Genomic DNA, 21,407 nt, shown 5'->3' with positions numbered 1-21,407 from the left:
TTGTTGCTCTCTGTTGATGATGGGCAGGGTTATCAATCATACCGCACTGATCATTGATTTTCAAAACCTGCTCTATGAAGTCATCTTGGTTTTTCAAAATGGTAAATGTCACCCCCGTCAGTGTCCACTGGCACCTTGTGTGTTTTGAGGAGAGCTCATCTCATCATTTTCTTCATGTGGGTGCATGTCCTCCTCTCTGAGTTGCTGGTTCCCTCCCTCCGGCCACCCCGCCCGCCCCCACATGCAGACGGACCGTGTGCTGGCTGTGTCCTTGCAGCTGGAGGGGTCTGGAGCCCGCCAGGCCTGAACTGCCCCAGGATAGCCGCGGGCGCGGGCCCGGGTCTCCCAGCTCCTCCTGGACGTGGGTTTATGTTAGAGTCCTCGCTCTCTGCCGTGGAAGTGGCCTTGAGCAAGAGAGCAGACCTCTCAGTTTTGCGTCCTCGTTGTTAGTACTCTTGCCACACGTGGTGGCGTGAAGAGTGGTGGAGTCCGAAAGGTCCCAGACTTTGCAACACACACGCGGCACCCAGCGACTTGGGCCCCCCCACCCCCACCCCGGCCCCAGGGGCTGGTGCGGGTTCTGGAACCTTGTAGTTACACACGGACTGTCGCGGGGAGGGTTGGTGCAGCGACTGTTTTCCCTCTGAAAACTCCCGAGACCCGCCCCTCAGCCCTGCTTCAAGCAGCTACGTTCTGCATCTTTGCCGCAGTCTTTAAAATGTGCCCCCGCAAGAACGTTCAGACAAATTCAGCCTTTCTAGTGATCAAATAGCATTATTTGGAGTGACAGTGGCCAAACAAAAATGAATAGCGTGCCTGTAGTTTCAGTTAGAGTTTTTTGGTGCGCACACATATGTATTTTGAGCCTGACTGGCTCATTGGTGGTGGTATGACTGAAAATATATGGACATCTGTATATCATGGATTATGAGACAGATTTTTTTTTAAATTTTTTTTTTTAACGTTTATTTATTTTTGAGACAGAGAGAGACAGAGCATGAACGGGGGAGGGGCAGAGAGAGAGAGGGAGACACAGAATCTGAAACAGGCTCCAGGCTCTGAGCGGTCAGCACAGAGCCCGACGTGGGGCTCGAACTCACGGACCGCGAGATCGTGACCTGAGCCGAAGTCGGCTGCTTAACCGACTGAGCCACCCAGGCACCCCGAGACAGATTTTTTAAAGTTTTGTCTTTGGGGCGCCTGGGTGGCTCAGTCGGTTAAGCATCTGACTTCGGCTCAGGTCACGATCTCACGGTCCGTGAGTTTGAGCCCCACGTCGGGCTCTGTGCTGACCGCTCAGAGCCTGGAGCCTGTTTCAGATTCTGTGTCTCCCTCTCTCTCTCTGCCCCTCCCCCGTTCATGCTCTGTCTCTCTCTGTCTCAAAAATAAATAAACATTAATTAAAAAAAAAAAGTTTTGTCTTTGACTTCTTTGAGATCTTTCTCATTTACGTAAATGGTTGAAATAATTAGAACTACACGGAGAATTTTAAGATCTCTTCCAAATCCCACTTTTTTTCCTTTCTAAGCTATTTTGGCACTTTCTTGCAAATAAACATTTCACAGAGCAAAAGACTTTTAAACCTAATACTGTTCTTAATGGACTGCAATTATTTAATATTTAGCATGAATGCAGTCTAAGGCTTTTTCTGTAGTTATTATAATGGCTATAATTGCAAAAGGATGCTTTGGGGTAGGAGAAACTGCCAGATGCGATGCCATTTGATCTAAAAAGGTCATAGCAAAAGGGACATTTAAATTAAGTTATAAATTACAATCGAAGAACAATATTTTGATGTGTGAGACCGGAGATGTCAGAGCAGGGAGATGTAATTCATGGGTTCATTATAGAACAGGGGTGCCTGACAGCTGAGCCGTGCCAAAAGGAAAATTTATTTGCAACATCACGCAGACAGAAAATGGCAGCTAAGATGAGAAGCCACAGCAGAAACTTGAAGCCTTGTGGTAATACAGAGTTTGTGCTAATAAGACTGCCTGGGATCCAGAGATGCTTAATGATTGCTGTAATATAAATGAGGTGTTTGGACATGTGCGCATATTCAGTCTTATTTAAGTTAAGACCTCGTTTTTGCTCTATAAAATAACATACTTTATAACCAGGCATTAAGGTTGATTCTCTCACCTCCCTGTGCAATATACAGATTTGCTGCAAATTCAAAATTGTTTAGGCAGGAGAGTTAAAGCTTGAAACAAGATCTCCATCCATGGCAGCTTTGAGGAAGGATATAATTTAATGTTTATAGCAATCCATGAGAAGTTCAATCATGAGTTAATTAAACTGTAGGCAGTCATTAAGTATTATTTATTCTTTCGAGAAGCTTGCCAGTAAAGCACTTATATATATTAAATTATAGAAAGTAATAAGCAGGGAGTGATTTGTCAGGCAGAGCGAGAGTTGCAGATTTAACTTGGGCAATTATGCAGAAATGTGTTTTTCTTCTTGTGGCACGATCCTTTCTTCCTGCTGATCCCGGAGAGGTCAGAAGCCGCAGCTGACCATCGAGGGTGCGTGGGCCCCAGCGCTGCACGATAGATGATCTACTGAACTTGTATGTGCCCGGTAGTCTTAGGTGAGAGATGTGTACCTGAAATGTTCCCTGTGGTGAAGACACCGCTACACGGCGCGTAGCTTTTTGACATTTCACGTATCTTGTCACGTCGTATCTCATTTAGTACCTTCCGTTGTCTTCGGACGCGGCTGAGGGACGGTGGTGGTAGGCCCGTTTGACGGTCGAAAACCTCAGCGCGGCCGGTTTGTGACACAACTGCTGACAAGAGTCCGTCTCCTGCCCCAGATCCCGCGCTGGGTTCGCTAGGTGTTGACAGAAGGCACGGACTCTGGGGCGGTTTCCACAGAAGGGGCTGCCGGGCGCCTGAAGTCGCGGAGAGCTTTTCACGCAACTGGCTAAATGCGCTTGCGTGTGGCGCGGTGGCTTTGGCTCTGCGGGTTCGGTGTGGCGGTTCCGTTTGCCACGGTGGAACCAGACCAGGAGCGTGTTCCTCAAGCTGCTCTCGTTTTTAGCGCCACAGCTCCTGCCGCGTCCGCCCGGCTGGCTCGCTCGTGCGGGTCCTTGCTAGCGCGGCGGTGGCCCTGGGAGCCGCTTAGTTGGCCCTTGCTGACGGGACCGGGGGCAGAGAGAACGTGGTGCCCGCAGCCTGCCTCTGAGGCGGGGCCGCCGGGAGGCCCGGTAGACGCGGGTGGGCCCCCGGTGCGGGAGGGTCCTGTTGGCCGTTTCACAGTGAACGGACCAAAGGCTGAGGAAGGAACGCGGCCCGAGGGTTCTGCGGAGCCAGGCCCGGGGAACAAAGAGCAAAGCGCAGGAAAACAACCGGGCCGGGATCGTTCCGGGATGGAGTGACTTGAAAGGCTGGCGCGTTGAAGAACCACCGTCTTGTTATCAGATTCCCCGGGTATCGACCTGTGGTTTAGGGAGAGACTGATTTTACTCGTGTAGAAGTGCAGACTTGCAGTTCAGTGATGCGGAAGCAGCAGATTTACAAGTCTGTGCCTCCTTGATCATTGGATTACGTGCGGGGCGCGCGCGCGCGCGCACACACACACACACACACACACACGCCCCTTGTGATGATGGATTTGAAAACAGTGGTTTCTGCTGAATGACATCCTGCTTTAGTGGCTGGCGGGGTGATGGGGATGGTGTAAGATCTAAATGCTTCTCTCCCCAGTAGCTCGTAAACATTGGAAGCTGGTTGAGTAACGATGCTTTTTCTTAGTCCCTGCATTTTGCAGTGGTCTTTTCCCATCTGCTCTAAAATGGTACAGCTCACTGTACTCTACATTAAAATCGCATTTAATCCCAGATCTTACCAGCCTTGCTCGGTTGCAGAATGGACAGAAGGTTTACTTACCTTGCTTTAATTGCTTTTCCAAGGCTACAAAGTGAAGCTGTAAGACGTTTGAGGGGTTCTCCCCCTGTCTTCGTTGCAATTTCTTTGAACAGTCTTCTCTGGAGAAATGGAAGAGAATTTTATTCACATTAAAGGACCTTTTACCTTAGCGATATTGGGAAGCCTATACTGCATTTCCTGACTATATGAATGTGTGTGTATGGCTGTGATCAGGGGTTTAAAATTTGAAACCCACATCATGTTTTCCTCAAGGTGAAATTACTTTAATCTGTTAGAGCTCGACACTATATCAGAGGGGAATGTTGTTAATGACAATTTTAGAGATTTAAGATAGCCAGTATTTTGGTAGACTTAATTCTAATTTACATAAGGAATACAGTGGAAATACCCAGTTAAGCTCTTCCTCAAGCATTATTTTGTCTCCAACCCAAAGAAAGGAAATCTTCGTGGTCATCTAGAAAACAAACCCCCTTTTAGAAGGCCTTCCCTGTTGCTTGATATGTGGACTAAAGAAGGTAGTCCCCAGCCTTTTGGGACCCTAGATTTTGAATGTGAGATTTAGATAGACACATTCTGCAAGACTGAGACTTTGCAGTGACTGTTACAGACCCTTCTCGGTCTTACTTTCCTGCTGACCGTTCTCTTTGTTCTTCGTGAGCTATATCTGTCCCTGGCAGTTTAGCACTCTGCAGACACCTGTGGAAGGAACGAAGGGTGTCCTCAACAACAGTAATTTTCCCCAAGGGCTCAAAATGTAATCTTCATTTTTGTGAAGCTGTGTGGGCCATAATGACTTTTTGTATGCTAAAAGTACATCTTTAATGAAGTATCATTAAAGTATTTCCATAAAGAAATGAAAACTCAGAGTGTTTTTAGAATTCCTAGAAAGTAGAAATAAATGTTAGTAACATTCAGAAGAAGGTGAGTGTGTAGAGAGGTTTGTTTTGGTTCCCTAGGAAGAGGGAAGGCAGAGCCCCCCCCCCCCCCCGACCCAGCCTGTGTCCCAGCCTTTATGCATATTGAGGACAGCGCAGTAATGCCCGAACTTCATTTGTTCAGTAAATATTTCATCACTGTTGGTGAACAATCCCGTAGTTCTGACTTTTTGAATGTCTTTCTAGAGGGGGGGAGGGGTAGACACTAAATATTTATTGGATTCCTTCCACGGAAAGGTCAGGAACGGGGATATTTTAAGAGGACAGGCGGACGGTGGACGGGACGAAAGGAAGGCATTGGCCAGTATTTAGAGAGCAGAGTAGCAGCAGGAAGCCCAGGGTACGGCCCACGCCACGGAGAGCGTGGTGTCCAGTGCAGATTCGTGCAGGGGTGCGAGCGCCGGCCTGTGCTTCGGGGACGTTAGCCGCCCGGCGGGGATCCCTCGGAGGGCGCCGCACACGCACTGGCCAGCCTGTCCGACAGACCAGACCACCAGAAGCTCGGCGAGGCATTTGGAACCTGTCTTCCGAGTCTCGTTCAGAACCGTCCTCGGTTCCCTGAGAGGCAGGAATGGCACAGGGAGGGCTGATGACGTTTCATTGGCTCTGCTCCTTCAGCCGCTCACTTTTGGAAGAGGCCTTACGTTCTCCCATCAGCCACAGAAGATTTAAAATTCTTAATTTTTCCTGTGTACTGTACCAGAGTTTTAGTCAAACTTCCAAAATTATGAACATGAATAATTATGTGAAACATAAGTGGTTTTGTTTATAGTTTAACAGTTTTTGTCTCTCTCTGGAAAGACTACTGTCTAATCTAGAAAATTGGTGAAAATTGAGTAGAGGCTCCTTCCTTTATTTTTTTTTCTCTTCCCTTTTAAAAATGAATTGCTAATACTCATTTAGTATATTACGTGCTAGGTACAGTTCTGGGCAATTTTCATGCTTTTTTCTAATGCTAACCTCATAATCCCCTAAGAGGTAGAAGTTCTCACTCTTCCATTTTTTAAAGTTTATTTTTATTTTTAATTTAATTTTAATTTTTAATTTTTATTTTGAGAGAGAGAGAATGCCCGGGTGTGCGCGTGAGGGCGGGAGGAGGGGCAGAGAGAGAGAGAATCCCAAGCAGGCTCCGCGCCATCAGCGTGGAGCCCGACATGGGGCTCAGCCTCACAACTGTGAGATCATGACCTGAGCCAAAAATCAAGAGCTGGACACTTAACTGACTGAGCCACCCAGACGCCCCTGTTCTACTCATTTTTATTAAAAAAAAAAAAAAAAAAAAAAAAAAAAAATTTTTTTTTTTTTTTTTTTGCATTTATCTATTTTTGAGAAACAGAGTGAGACAGAGCATGAACAGGGGAGGGGCAGAGAGAGAAGGAGACACAGAATCCGAGGCAGGCTCCAGGCTCTGGGCAAGCAGCCAGCACAGAGCCCGACGCGGGGCTCAAACCCACAAACTGTGAGATCATGAACTGAGCTGAAGTCGGACGCTCAACTGACTGAGCCACCCAGGTGCCCCTCCTCTCATTTTTAAAGATGACAAAATTAAGGCCCAGAGAAGATGAGTAGCTCGTCTGAGTTCACATACTTAGTAAGTAACAGACCTAGTGTTTGAATCTGATTGTCTAGCTGCAGAGTCCACGGTCTTTTGTCTCTTTACAATTACCCCAGGTGTATATATAATTACCTCTGAAGAAATGTTGTTAGTCTCCCATAAGCTTTTTATTAAGAATTTATGACCTGATCAACTTGAATTGACTTCAGATTATCACTAAAATATGTGCTTTTTAAAGAATGAAATAGGCCTGCAATTTTTTTCTTTTATTCAGTTCTGATCCATGTTGTTAACCTCATATTCTAGATTCTTGTTATATTATAGAGCTTGACACGTATCTGCTTGTTCTAGATATTGGGCAAAATTTGAAAACCTAACTTTGTTTTCATCTTTTTATATTTCTGAAAGAAGTCTAGATTAGACGGGTTTTTTTTTTTTTTTTTTTTTTTTTAGGTTTATTTTGAGAGAGAACGAGCATGTGTAGTGTGAGTGGAAGCAGGGGAGGGGCAGAGAGAGGGGGGAGAGAGAGAATCGTGCTTTCAGCATAGAGCCCGAGGCGGGGCTTGGTCCCGTGACTCTGGGATCATGACCTGAGCCGAAACCAAGGGTTGTACTCTTAACTGACTGAGTCACCCAGGCGACCCTGGACAGTTTTCAAACGTTTCCAAATTATGCTATTTTATTTTAGGATTTATTTAGTATGGTATTTATAGTATAGTATACTATTTTATTTTTTAAAGTCTAATGATGAATGTTACGAAGGTATAAAAGTTAATATCTAGCATTCATATTCATGACATATACCCTCAGCACACACCCAGTATCATCATCAAAACAGGATCCAACGTGGATTGTTGCTATAGGTGTTTTGTTCTGTTTCGTTTTAATGTAGGGACTTGTTGTTATAATTAACATATAGCCTGGACTTCCTTGGACCTGGATTTAAAATAAATTGAGGTCCCCCACACTGTGAGAATACTCAGGAAATTTTAACTTGTAATACTTTCTCTGACTGAACGATGAAAATGGATATTTGTCATAGCCCTTCCAACAGCAGGTGAATAGTTAGAAGAGAGGCTTGCTGGGTATGTTTCAAATATTATTTTAATTTATTCAACAAATATTTACTGCAGGCTTACTATATGCTCAGCCTAGGCCTGCTGCAGTTGCCAGGAAGGCGGTCTGTGTGTCTTTCCTATGAGTCTTCTACTAAAGAGGGGAAACACCGCACGCTCTTGTCTTCTGAGTCTGGAGCTCTTGACTTACACCGGGGCGGGTAGCAATTACTATAGCTTACTTGGTCTCGTCATCTCATCTGTATTGTGTCCTCACAACACATCCCCAGTGGTTTGCAAGTTTCCTGAAATAAAAATCATGGGTTACTAAGGTTTGTACTTTATTTGTACTGAGTCTGCAGCAGATGCTGGTGAATCATCCAGGTAAGGGATTGAAGCACAGGTGAGAAGGTCGGGTCTACTCCATGAGCGCAGGGGTGCCTTTGCCTGTTTCTTTCACTGGTGTATGCCTGGGGTCTGTTACATTGCCTAGAACACGGTAGGTGCTCAGTCAGCATGAGGCCAAATGAATTTGAATCAACTGAGCTTTAGATTGGGGTGGAGTCTGTATAGGGACGATAGTTGAAGGAATTTATTTATTAACGTAACTGGTATTTCTGCTGGATCTCCATACGCAACGGACTGTGAGGTACTGGAGATACGGGTCTTAGCCAAAACGGGTTCTTTTTTTTTTTTTTTTTTTTTTTTTTTAGCGTTCATTTATTTTTGAGAGACAGAGTGGGGGAGGGGCAGAGAGAGAGGGAGATGCAGAATCCAAAGCAGACTCCAGGCTCTGAGCTGTCCGCACAGAGCCCAACGTGGGTCTGGAACCCACGGAGCGTGGGATCGTTACCTGGGCCGAAGTCAGACGCTCGACCGACCGAGCCACCCAGGCACCCCTAGCCAAAACGGATTCTTGTGCCAGGGAACTAGATATGTAGAGGAAAGTCAGATTTCCGGTGAGAATTCTGAAGTGACAGCCACAGGTGGGAGGTGGGAGGTTAAGCCAGAGGATCCTTCTACCTGCTCCTTCACTCCATTGTCTGCAAGTGGAAGAGGACTGGGGTCACCTGAACTAGGAAAGGAGTGTCTTTGCGAGATAGAGAGGGGGAGCGGTGTCAGGCACTGCCTGGGGTTGGAAAGGATGTGGAGTGGGAAAGGTTGATCACCTTTGATGAGAGAGAAGTCTGGTCCTAAGAGGAATGTGTAGGTAAACCAGTATCTTCATTCGTGTGTGCTGAGCAGTTAGTATACTGTTACAGAGTTTCATTACAAAGCTCGTATAGTTTAGGTACTTCAGATTTTTTTAATGAAATGACTACAGTAGCAAGACTTCAGAAATGCTACCAGGAGATAACATAATGCAGTAGGTCTTTGAACTGCTCTGGGGAGAAGGGGACGAGGGTGAGTGGGAATCATGTTGCCTGGTCGGAGTCTTGGCTTTACCGCCTACTGGTTTAGTGTGGTGAGCACCTTTACACTTGACCTTTCTATGCCTCAGTTTCCTTATCCATAAAATGAGGTGACTATACTTCCTGCCCCATAAGCTTAAATGGGAGAATTAAAAAAATACAGGATTAAAAAAAAATAATGAGCACGAGGAATGTGTTTACCTCTGTGCCAGGTCAGATGTTCAGTAAATGTTACTGTTCTTAACGTTGTTCTGTTCTTGCCAAAATGTTCTCTGCCTTGCCTGCCTCCCTTTCCCCGAACTGCTGGACCTGGGGTGGGGGGATGTGAATTCTGCTGACGAGCATGCCCGTTCCGTGATTCTTCTGTCAGGACAAACGCAGGGCTTCTCTTTCATTGATTTGCTTCCAGATCTGCTACTTGGCACACTTATCTGACTAAAACTGTTGTTGTTGTTGTTGCTTTAGCTCCATGAAAGTGGTTATGACGCTGGCAAAGCCCTGCAGCGCCTGGTCAAGAAGCCCGTGCCCAAGCTGATCGAGAAGTGCTGGACCGAGGACGAAGTGGTGAGCTCGGACGGGACTGGCCCTGCGGTCTGGGTCACCGGGGTGTCTGCTTCTCCGTGCGTGACCTCCCTGCTCCTCCGGGGACTGTCCATGGTACCCAGCAGTCAAAGGAAGGAGACTTTAAACCTCAAAGTTGCACAGAAAGACTTGCTTTTTAGGAAGCTCAGTGGGAAGGATGTTCTCCGGTTTCATGGAAAGACAGAAGAATCTGTAGGGTTGGTTGGCTGGTTTCAGCAAGTCAGCGTTTGATGCCTATTTTAAGACATAAGCATTTTTTAATGCTTATTTTTTATTTTTGAGAGAGAAGGCGTGAGCAGGGGAGGGGCAGAGAAAGGAGGACAGAGGATCTGAAGCCGGCTCGGCGCTGTCGGCACAGAGCCTGACTCGGGGCTCGAACTCAATGAACCGTGAGATCACGACCTGAGCCGAGTCGGACACTCGACCGACTGAGCCGCCCACATGCCCCTTAAGACATAAGCGTTAAAACCATTTGCTGCGTAACCTAGAGCGGGGCTGTTGCCTTGTTTTTATTTGGAGGGCCAGCGGGATCCCTAACCTGCTGAAGGACGTTACTCAAAAGCAGGTAGCATAGACCCGATTATATAAATATAGTGGATCTTACATATTCGTCCTGTCATCGTGGCTCAGCAAAGAAGGTAGGGAGATAAGATAGGTGCCCACAAGCACAGATTGAAAACCCACGGATTCCTGTCCCAGCCGACTGAGTTCCCATGGAGCTACATCCCCATCTTGTGACTTCTGAAAGGCGTTGCTGTCAGAGACTTACAGACTGCTTGTGCTCTTGCAGATACGGTCTCGTGTTTGCGTGTTACGGCTTGACGTTTGCCCTTTAGGTTGAAAGAAACGAAGATGGCGGCTGTCACTGGTAGACCTGTCGATTTTAAGTTCCTCGCCTGTGTCCTGAATCTGCTAAGAAAGCGTGCTTAGAAGCTCTTGGTGCTTTCCTGATCTTGCTCTTTTGTTTATTTCGGCAATATTTATCGAGTACTTGTTGTGTGCCGGGTGCTGTGCTAGGAGCCGTATCAAGAGCAAAGGTCCCTCCTCACGAGGCTTGTGTTTGTTTTCAGAGGAGAGACCGTCTGTAAATCAATATTTGTTAAGTGGCGGTACACACACACGCTGGGGAAGACGGAGTAGGCAAGGAGGATGGGGAGTAAGCCGGGTGAGGGGCTGTGTGGCAGAAGGGGCTGAGGAAAGGCCTGGTAAGAACCATTTGAGCAGAGGTGAGCCTTTTAGATCGGGGCCCTACGGTGAAAGCGTGGCCGGGAGAGAGAACTCCGGGCCCCGGGTGCGTTCAGGACGGAGGCAGGCACGTGTCTGCGGGGAAGGGATAGTGCGGGGATCGGGCGCGGCCTGCGGACCCACGGTCGGTGCCTCGCTCTTCGCTCTGCGTGGGCAGATTCTGAGCAGAGGGTACCATCATCTGCTGGCGGGCGCCCTCTGGCCACTGAGTCGCAGGTGGGCTTCCGGGGCAGTTGCGAGCATCCGGGCCTGAGACCGGTGAGCGGACAGCATGGTGGCAGTGCCGGTGGGAAATGGCGAGACCCTGGGTGCACGTTGGAGCAAGAGCCAAGGCGATTGTTCGAGGAAAGGCCACGTGGGGGTTGGGCAGTCGGGGGCAAAGTAGGAGACGAGGAGGTAGCAGGGGCGGACTGAAGCGGCCCCTGAAGGCTTGGTCGGGAGAGAGCTTTTTCATAGCCCGTTAACACTTGCAGCTTATCAGACGCATGATGAGGTGGGTGCTGCTGTTTAGAAATTAAAAGTTTAAAACCTTTACACGATCAGTAAAGAGTTGGGGGCATCTTAAACATCTGTTCCTGTTCAGACACTGGCAGAGTACACACGTCACATTCGTTTGTTTTGTAAAGTCCCGTGGATGTGGTTTTCACTGTGGACCCGTTTCTGTGACAAGGAGATCCGACTTGTGACTGATGAAATTTTAAAGTTCCTCGGGAAGTCTTGGTGCCAGAAAGATGTGGGGAGGTGAAAGGATGGAAGGAATGTGTGAAATGCCACCAACCCGGAGACCCCATCAGCGCCCACGTGCCCCGATGCCCTTCTTGTTCCTTCCTTAGCGCTGACGCCCCGGGGCTCCTCAGCGGCCGGGCGGCCAGGCACTCACCCTTCCTGTCTCCCAGACCTCTCATTCGCCCTGGAATTTAAAGACTCCCACTTAAAAGAAAGCTGCTTTCCTTTTCCTGCTGCACTCGCTTCTCTTGGGCACAATGTGAACCGTGTCCCTGCTGTCGGCAGCCGGTGGGAGGGAAAGGGGAGTCTTACACGTCAGAAAACGCTCGGCTTTATTTTAAAAAGTGAAGCACGACTCTAGGCGGACGTGATAATGGTCCGTAACTGCATAAGCCCTTGTCATTGGGCTCATTTCTGTCGTGTCTGCTTCTTGTTTCGGTGTAGGTTTTGAGAAATATGTTGGCAGGCCTCCAGCCCTTGCAGAACTCAGAGATCAAATGGCCGTCCCCTTATTTATAGGAAGTTAAGCTTCGTTTTCTAAAACCTCAAAAGTGAATGGGAAAGAGGGATTGAATAATTGATAGGCTGAAGGGAGCCTCTCAAATCTTGGACCAGCTCGATGTGGCAGCGAGGCACCGTCACTAGTGAGGTCCTGCCTTGGCCTGGTTTTGGCTGCGAGAGCATCACCCTCTGTGTGTGCGGCCTCTTCCCTGGAAGTCCCCTCATTTCCCACCCCAGCACTCAACAGGTGTAAGCAAAGCGTGTCCCAACTAAAGTAAGTACGTGGGCCTACCTCTCTTCTTTTTCCCCTCCCACGTTTTCTGTGTACCTGGACGTCTTAGTTATTTTTTAGTTTATTTATTTTGGAGGGGAAGGGGCAGAGAGAGATGGGGAGAGAGAATCCCAAGCAGGCTCCACACTGTCATCACAGAGCCCCAACGCGGGGCTCAAACCCACAAACAGTGAGATCATGACCCGAGCCGAAATCCAGAGCCAGACGCTCATCTGACTGAGCCACCCAGGCGCCCTGACATTTTACTTATTTTTAAGCATCACCGCCTGCAGTATATCCATTTGATCTAACTGCAGCAGCATCGATGAAGTTGTTTTCCTTTGCATTTATATGAACCGGACACTCCTGTGTGCAAGGGTTGGTGGAATGAGCACCTGACAGTGCGAACCCCTGGCCGGGCTGGGAACACGCGGCCCCTGTGCGTCCTGGCTCCTGCGGGTGCGCTGCTCCCTGATCAGACAAATCTCTCCCCATCTCGCCAGTGCACGCCCTCGCTGCTTTTCACCGCTCTTTGAGGTTCAGGGCAGTTCCCGGGCCCAGCCCGCTCTGATCGCGCCCTCTTCTGAGTTGTTTCCCCAGTTTGCAGCGTTTGTTAGCAGCCTGCCCCTGGCTTTTTCCTGCCCCTTCCTCCGCTCCTCCTCACAGGCTTTACTTCTGAGTTGATTGCCCTCCTAGTTCATAAACTTAAGAGCAGGGACTTAACTGATGGGGTCTGGTAGAGACTAATGTCTCTAAGAGGGACTTGAAGAATATTAACAACTCTTTATTCAAGATTATTGTTTGTAAAGATTTTTTTTTTAATTTTTAAAAAATGTTTATTTTGGGGGCACCACCTGGGTGGCTCAGTCAGTAAGCGTCTGACTTCGGCTCAGGTCATGATCTCACGGTTCGTGGGTTCGAGCCCCACATCGGGCTCTGTGCTGACAGCTCAGAGCCTGGAGCCTGCTTGGGATTCTGTGTCTCCCCTCTCTCTGTGCCCTTCCTCCACTCATGCTCTGTCTCTCAAAAGTGAATAAAGATTAAAAAAAAATTTTTTTTAATGTTTATTTTTGAGAGAGAGAGCGCACATCTTCCGGGGAGGGACGGAGGTGGGGGGCAGGGGTGGACAAAGAATCTGAAGCAGGCTCTGTCCTGACAGCTGAGAGCGACATGAGGCTCAATCCCACGAACTACAAGATCGTGACCTGAGCCAAAGTCAGACACTGAACCCACTGAGCCACCCAGGCACCCAAGGTTCTTTAATTAAGATCGTCCTGGGGCTTCAGCTCAGGTCATGATCTTGAGGTTCGAAAGTTCGAGCCCTGCGTTGAGCTCTGTGCTGACAGCTCGGAGCCTGGAGCCTGCTTTGGATTCTGTGTCTCCCTCTCTCTCTGCCTCTCTCCCACTTGCACTCTGTCTCTCTCTCTCTCAAAATAAATATTAAAAAAAAAAAGATTGCCTTCACTCCAACATTTTAAAACTTGTAATAGTTAATAATTATGCATCAGAGAAAAACTTTTACATGCGCTCAAAGCTGACCTTAAAATTTTACCTTTGGAAAAAATTTCCTATATTCTTTGTGATAACACCACCCAATTTCTTCGTCCTAGGTCTTTCAGATATTAACTAATTGTTGAGATTTTAGGCCTCAAAATTACACAGTGAGAGGCTTTTCATTTTACATTTTCTCTCCGTGATTCCTTTGACCGCTTGTGTATCTATTGATAATGGTGTTTCTTTTTTATATGTTACTATTTTTTTAAATGTTTATTTATTTTTGAGTGACAGAGCATGAGCAGGGGAGGGGCAGAGAGAGAGGGAGACACAGAATCTGAAGCAGGCTCCAGGCTCCGAGCTGTCAGCACAGAGCCTGACATGGGGCTCAAACCTAGGAGCTGTGAGATCATGACCTGAGTCAAAATTGGACGCTTAACCAACTGAGCCACCTAGGCGCGTGCCCCTGTAGATATGGTATTTCTTACTGAAGTTTCTTTGGGGGCTGAAATACTTTAAATCTTGGGGAATGGATACCAGATTTGGGCCAATTTCTGTCAAATTCTGGGCCAGAAAGTGACAGTTGAGCTCTGCTTTAGTGGAATGAGTGAGAAACTCCTTGGTAGCTAGCTCAAGGCAGTCTCTCAGGCTAAATAAACTGGGTCAGATCAGAGAGGCAGTTTCAAAGAAATGCTAGGTCAGTTGGATGGAACCAAAGTGCATGGCTGGCTACTGCGTTTGGGAGTTGTACTGACGGTTAACCAGTTTCACTTACGTTATGCTAAAAATATTGTTCCGTATCAGGGAGCCATTTAAATGAGTAGGACTTAGGAAGAGAAAGAGGAGAAAAATACTGATCAGAACTTGTTAAAAAAAGAAAAGAAAAAGTAAAAGAAACTCTAGATTATTAGGTTTTTAATTAAACATGATGAACACATTTAAATATACCACAAAGGCCCCAGGCTGAACTGCACCTAATCGAAACAGATTAAGTCACCCTTCCATGCTCGGGTAGTTATTAATTCTGCTTATTTATGCACGTGAGCTGAAGGTAGCATTTGCTGTGCTTGCTGTTGCTTATTGCGCTGGGATTCCATTGCTGCTGGCTGCTGTGCTCTTAATTAGCATTCAGCTGTTGATTATGGAAATGCTGGGGATGCTAATTGAATTCTTTTTAAAATTCAGGGCCTGCATTTTCCTTGTGGAGTGTGGCCTGACTTGCAAGGTTGTAAGGTTGGGTGCTGCACTGAGCTGCACGCTTCACCCTTTGCTTCCCATCCACTTGGCCAGGTTTGTTTGGGACGTTCTTTTCATGTCCAGGTGGCTTTCAGCAAAACTCCAGGTGTCGCCTGAGGTGAAGGCTTTGTTGCTTCTGGTGTTCCCGCAGGGGATTCCACTTGGTCATGGGTAACTGTAACTTTTATCTGGAAATATGCTTCCCTTTCAATATTGGGTATCAGCGTTGATGTCCTACATTGAGTGAACAGCCTAGATACAAATGATCTCTAACATTTTTATCCAAAGATAGTTCATCCCTGGTGCGGTGAGAAACTGTAACTGGTCGTGTGCATGGATTTACCAATTCATAAATTTTAAAACGTCTAAGCTGTCCTTCAGCATAAAGCTCAGTGTTATCATAAACACAAACGAAAATCCTTCTTTCAAAATTGACATGACATGCCAAACTAATTGTCTGAATATTTGTAAACCGATGAACCCGTGTGGCTGGTCAAGGAATGATTGCCACAGGACACACACAGCTGTTTGAGGGGTGTCTCTCCCAGCAGCATCTTCAGACGCCTCTGTTAGGCCCTTTTTGGAATGTCTGCTCAAGAAAACATTGTTTTCCTTGTTCACTCTTTTCAAGCCAGGCATCTGGATGTGCCAGAAGACAGAGCTGCTTAGTGGGGGGGATGTGCCAGAAGACAGAGCTGCTTAAAATACAATGAATTTTATTTGCTGTTTGTGTGGCAGCTGTAGAAAATGGAATCCACAGCAAAACCAGAGTTAAGGTCCTGTCTGGCAGCAGGAGGTTTTGGAGGTGAAAGCAGAGATGGGGATGATGACAGGGGAAGAGAACCAGCCCTCCTCAGCCTGCAGTTACCATCGTGTGGGTTTTCAGATGTCCATAATCTCAGCGTTTAGTTTTAAGTTGTGTATTTTCAATATAAGGGAAGCCTTAATTGTATGGTATCGATTTTTAGAAACGACCAGGTTTCTAGAGTTGTGGGGCATTTTATATAGTCATTCAGAAATGTTGGTGATAGGAGGGTCCTGTCGGTCATCTAATATGAACCCATTCATTTTTTTTTCTCTTGTAAATTTTATGTGAATCATCTCTGTTGTGAGGATATCATTACAAAATCATTACAGGGGAGTTGAAACCTCACTACCATCCCAGTTTCTAGGTTTCCTGCCCTCTTTGTGTCTTTGTTCCTGTATGTACATTGGTGTATGTGTTTGTAAACTTTCGTAAGTTGAATCATTTTATTGGAATTCTCACTTTCATAAGAAATCTTAATCTGAGAATGTTTACGATATACCCAGAACTTGAACCAGAGGTACCTTTCTATACCTCTGCAACACAGAATAGGTAGTTAGTAAATTTTAAATTGAAGTAGCTGTTTCTCTCAACTAATTACCCTTCCTCTAATTTTAAATTAATTGGTACTGCCTCTTACGAACAACTTAATTCTGAGATAGGAGGGTAGAAAAGATAAGTAGACATTTTGGCATATTATTTACACATAAGTTATATACATATATGTATATATGTATATACATATATACATATTTATATATTATTACTCGTGTTATGTGTTCCTATGGTCCATAGCAAAAATCCGTCCTTGGTGTTAAAAAAGAAAACTATAAGGGTGCCTGGCTGGCTCAGTCAGTAGAGCATACACCTCTTGATCTTGGGTTTGTAGGTGGGAGCCCCACATTGGGTCTACATAGAGATGACTTCAAAAAATAAAATCTTTAAAAAATAAACAAGTCAATAAAAGAGGAAAATAGAGATACAAGTAAAATTTGCACAATGCTTCAAGTATTAATGAGATTGAACTATTTTTCCTATGATTGACGCCCATCAGCCTTTGAATCAAACCCTTTTTTAAACAAGTCAATAGTGTGAATAGAGTGGAGTATATTACTGCCAAGTCCATTCGAAAATGAGACGGTGAATTAAAAATCAATTATATGTGTGGAAGAGTTGGTATAAGGCAATCAATTTTGTCAGTTAGTTTGCAGGAAGGCTCTACTGCATAACAACCTGTAAAGAGAAACGTATTTTAAAATCCTTTAGTAAATGAGATAGGCTGAACATTAGAAGGAGAGAGATATTTCAAAAATTTATTACAGTGTTTCATGTCAATAGAAGTTGCCTCTGGGTTAAATCTACAAATTCAGCCATGACCTTGCATTTCACATACGTGGCTTTATTGCTTTCTAGGCTTCCTCTTTAAACTGTGGTCAGAGAAGGTAGTATGCCTGTTTTTCTAAACAAGGCCGTTCTTTTTCTCATTTTCTTTAACCAGTATGTTTCTAAAGTTCCTTACCCCCTAGCCCTGATACTAGGTAATTTTGTTTAAAACCAACAGTAAGTTGTGCTGTTCTTGGGCTCCAAGAGGCAGCACCAATTTAATTTAAATGTGTGTGTGCATGTTGGTGCGTGTACAAGTTCAGGCCTTAGGGCAATGAGGAACAGCACAGAGACCTGGGAAGTAACCCCACACTGCATGCAGGCACACCCCAAATTATTCCTTGCTGCTTAGGATAATCTTTTAAAATCAAAGAGCAATTTTCCCGGGACATTTTTCATTTTTGCTTGAAGTGGGGGAGTATTGGGGGGAATCTTCAGCTTGAAAGATTAATAAATACTACAGCAGTGGGTTATTGAAACCTTGTTTTCCATCTCATTTCCAAGGGCATGTAAAAAAAATGGCGACAGCATACACTTTCAGCCACTCTCCGTCATCTTTCTCTGTTCGTTTAAAAAATGAGAACAAGACACAAGGGGACTTGAGAGATTGCATTTGTTCTCCTGTAGACAAAGTGGTTATTTTATAAATGAAGAGGATGGAAAACCCTTTCCTTCTGCAGTTTCTTAGCAACAGAGCTGGAGCCAGTTTTAATGTGTATGCATGGAACATTCTGTGTATGGTGACATTGGAGCCGTACGTTTTCACAGGTGAAACATACTGTGTTAGTCTGGTAACTGGAGTTCAGTGTGGGGGGAAGGAAACAGGAGGTTAAAAAAAAGGAACCCCCCGATGAGAGGAAGTAACTCTTTTAAACTGTCTCCTCTTCTCTGGCATTCTTGTGTCTTAAATCTAAATTCTCTCTTAGGTAGAAGTCACAATGGCCTCGGTAGCCCCCTAATCGCTCCCTTCACTGGAGTGCCAGCGCACTTTTTTTTACATTTCCTAGTAGCGTTTTGTTGTTGTTCTTTCCTCCGCCCCCACCCCGCATGCTGTCAAATGACACTTTCCACTGATATTTCAGAATTTGCTTTAAGACGTGTTTCCAGAGTACTTCATACGGGTGAATTCCAGTGCATTTTCCACATTCGTAAAGCAAAGTGCCGAGGTGTTGGGAAGCAAGAGTGTGTTTGGTGGTCATAAAGGAGAACTTCCCCCAGTTGGCCTTACCGGCTTAGCACTCGGGCCCACGGCTGGCTGGCTGGCTGGCTGGCTCTGTATTTCTTGCGCCTGGTGTTGGGGCTTACAGGTGGCAAGCCCGCTCGTTCTCCGTTACCGTCGATCCTGTGTGAACGTGAACGTGGGATGACCCTTCGTGTCGCTCACCGGGTTACTTACTCAGTTCTGATTGTCGATTGCTGTTGGAAGTTCACCCGTCCGTTCGTTCCGCAGGTGTTGGCGGAGCACCGGGACGGCGCTCTGCCAGGCGCCCTTCCGGGTGCCGGTGCTGCGGCCCGGAACGAAACAGGCAGAAATCCCTGCCCTCCCGGAGCTGACGTTCCAGTGGGGGAGACGGGTTAAAACAAGATCACCCGGTAACACACGCAGTGTGTTAGCCGCGCGCCGAAGAGCTGGGGAGAGGGGAGGTCCGCCGCGCTGGGTTGTGACGGCAAGTGTGTGTGGGGACTTCCACGAGGGGCTAGGAAGTCTCGAGGTCAGGGCCTCTGGTTGAATTCTCCTTGTATCCCCAGCACAGAGCCCAGGGCCTGGGATGTGGCGGACGATCCGAAGCTACTGTGTGGACTGGGTCGGATGGAAGAGAACCTGAGTGGAGGTGGTCGCCCCCCAGGGCCTCGCGGCCCCTTTGGCTGAGCTCCCCGCTGCCGCCTCGGGGGCTTCTCCTCCGAGCCCACGGCCGGTGCGCGCTTTAGCTCCAGCAGAGCCGACGGGACGTGGCCCGTTCTTTCCTTCTCGGTGGCTTCCCTTGGAAGAAGCAACCAACCCCGTCCGGGTGTGTGAGGTTTCGTTCCCTGGACTCCAGCGGGGAGAGCTCCGTCTTGCCAGCGTCGCTTCATACTTGATGTGTGGTTGCCCTGTTGGCCGTGGGAGAGCGAGCGATGGCGGGGAGAGGAGGCCAGAGCCTCAGGAGACGGCCCGGTGTGGGTGTGGCTCCGGCCCCTCGGACTAACCCGTCTTCCCTCACCACCCGTCACGCATTGGAGAGCGGAGTGACCTGTTTGTACATCTCTTTCTTCCGGCCGGCTGGTGGTTCGGGGCGGTCTTCTTAGAGACCGTGGTACGTGGGTAAACTACGCCCCGCCTCTCAGGTTTCCCCCGAACCTCTCGTGTGCCTCCCTGTTTGGTCACTTCTAGAGTATTTTCTTCCCTTTTAAAGGGCTCCATCCCCTGTCGTTGATCCCAGCGAGAGGAAACAGAAGAACTGTCAAATAAATATACCAGGGGATTAAGGAAAGAGCAAAGCAAAGTTGTAAGGAAAACGACAACCCAACTGAGAGAACAGAGCAGAATGGCTGGAGGCCTCCGTGCGGCCCGAGGGCTGAGGAGTGTGCCCACACCGGGCTTCAGAGCTAAAGTGTGCGTCTGGAACCTGCTTTGTTTGTTTGTTTGTTTGTCTTTTAAGCGTCTCCTCTGTCAGTCTGGATCCTTTTGTCAAACGTTCAGAGATTATGACCCAGAGAACACTGGGAAGGTCTCTGTCCTGGAAACGGGGGAAGTGCCTGTGCCACACTGAACACCTGCAGCTTTGCCGTCGCTGTCCGGCGTCCTGCGCGACTCTGCCACCCGAGGGCACGAAGTATGTGGCTGAAATGCAGCGCACTTGAGCTCTGGAGGAAGGGAAGAGCTTAAATCACACCCTTCCCTCTCCTCTCTGGAAGGCTCATTGGGGTGGGACGCGTTCAGAGAGAACGCAAGGCTGGACGACAGTCCTCAGGCCGCCAGCCACCTTTGAGATGTCGAGGAAGTCAGGTCCCCTCCTTGAGCTTTAGTTTGCTCTGTAAGAAATGACAGGGGAGGGAAAGGAAGGGCGAAAGGGCACACTTTGCAACGGCCGGCAGGTGTGTTTGACCGGAAATCTGGACCTGATACCAATTTCCTCCTGCCGGCCACGCCTCCCTTTCACTTCCCAGGTGCAAAACTGGACGGATAGCTTATCTCCAGCTAACAGAATCATCTCTGTTTAAGAAATCTGAAAGCACGTATGCCCACAGACTCCTGTGTCCTAGCGCTCACTAAGAGTTCTTGGCTTCCTTGCAACTGGTTTGTCAGTTTTGATTGTAAATTTATTTTTTTCATCTTCCCCATCAGCGATAATAAAACAAAACCTCTGGACCCCAGAGATGCACGTTAACAAGTGTTACAGGCTCTCCCAGAGCCAGAGGGAAGGGTGATCTGTCACCAGTGGCTCTGCTCTGTGTCACTTCAGTCCCTTTTCTCCTCTCACGAGCCCCCATCTTGTCCGGGAGCCACTGTTCCTGAAGCCTATGCAGGCGTTACCCACTTGCAAATAAGCCACTTTCCAAACAGGCACTTTCAGCCTAAATTAATCATTTTCTTTTTCCATCTAGGGCCTCTAATTAGTTAGGATAACGTAGCTAGCTAAGCAGGCTTGGTTGTCCATTTTTGAAAGAAGGGTTTTAGAAAATGGATTTAACAAAGTGTTATTAAGCATAGATGTGGGGAGCGGTTGACCTGCACTCAAAACCCATCTAACATTCATCTAAAAATAAAATAGCTTTGCTTGTGGAAGGCACTGGGCCCCGGTCTGTGGTTCCTATCCCTGTGTTCCCGGCGGAACGCCACTTGGGACCCTTGATTTCGTCAGCCAAAGCTGTTACAGACTCTCAAAGTAGCTTAAAGTTGGGATGGACTCTGAATATTTGGATCCTCCCTCTCTGCCCAGTCCACGAAAATGAAATGCTCCAATCCTTTAGCAGAAACAAAAGTTTGAAAATTAGTTTCTGGTTGTCCTTTGAGACAGCCCAAGTTCTTTGTCAGCTTTCCAGTTTTTTGACCCCGGAACAGCCTGACCCTGGTAGTGTGTCTCCCTCTTTAGGACTCTCTGACTTCATAATCTGCTCACATTCTCCCCCTGCCCCCCAGCCAGGCTCGCTCGTGCTCTCGCTCTCTCGCTCTCTCTCTCTCTCTCTCTCTCTCCCTCTCCCCCTCTCTCCCCCTCTCTCCCTCTCTCCCTCCCTCCCTCCCTCTCCCTCTCCCTCTGCCTCTTCCTCTTCCTCCCTCCCTCTCCCTCTCCCTCTCCCTCTCCCTCTCCCTCTCCCTCTCCCTCTCCCTCTCCCTCT

General features: G+C 47.4%; 1 protein-coding gene across 6 annotated transcripts in view; it reads left to right on the top strand.

Moving 5' to 3' along the window:
* RERE (arginine-glutamic acid dipeptide repeats) overlaps positions 1 to 21,407 on the top strand; it is a 423,275-nt gene that overhangs the window by 321,631 nt on the left and 80,237 nt on the right. For all 6 annotated transcript variants that reach the window (XM_042949976.1, XM_042949978.1, XM_042949977.1 and 3 more), the window contains one exon: positions 9,313 to 9,411. In XM_042949976.1, the coding sequence (XP_042805910.1) occupies positions 9,313 to 9,411 (99 nt within the window). The remainder of the gene's footprint in view (positions 1 to 9,312; positions 9,412 to 21,407) is intronic.

The sequence above is a fragment of the Panthera leo genome, chromosome C1 (genome assembly GCF_018350215.1).
Source record: "Panthera leo isolate Ple1 chromosome C1, P.leo_Ple1_pat1.1, whole genome shotgun sequence".
In the NCBI taxonomy this organism is placed as follows: domain Eukaryota; kingdom Metazoa; phylum Chordata; class Mammalia; order Carnivora; family Felidae; genus Panthera; species Panthera leo.
This window is presented reverse-complemented; position numbering and strand designations above follow the sequence as displayed.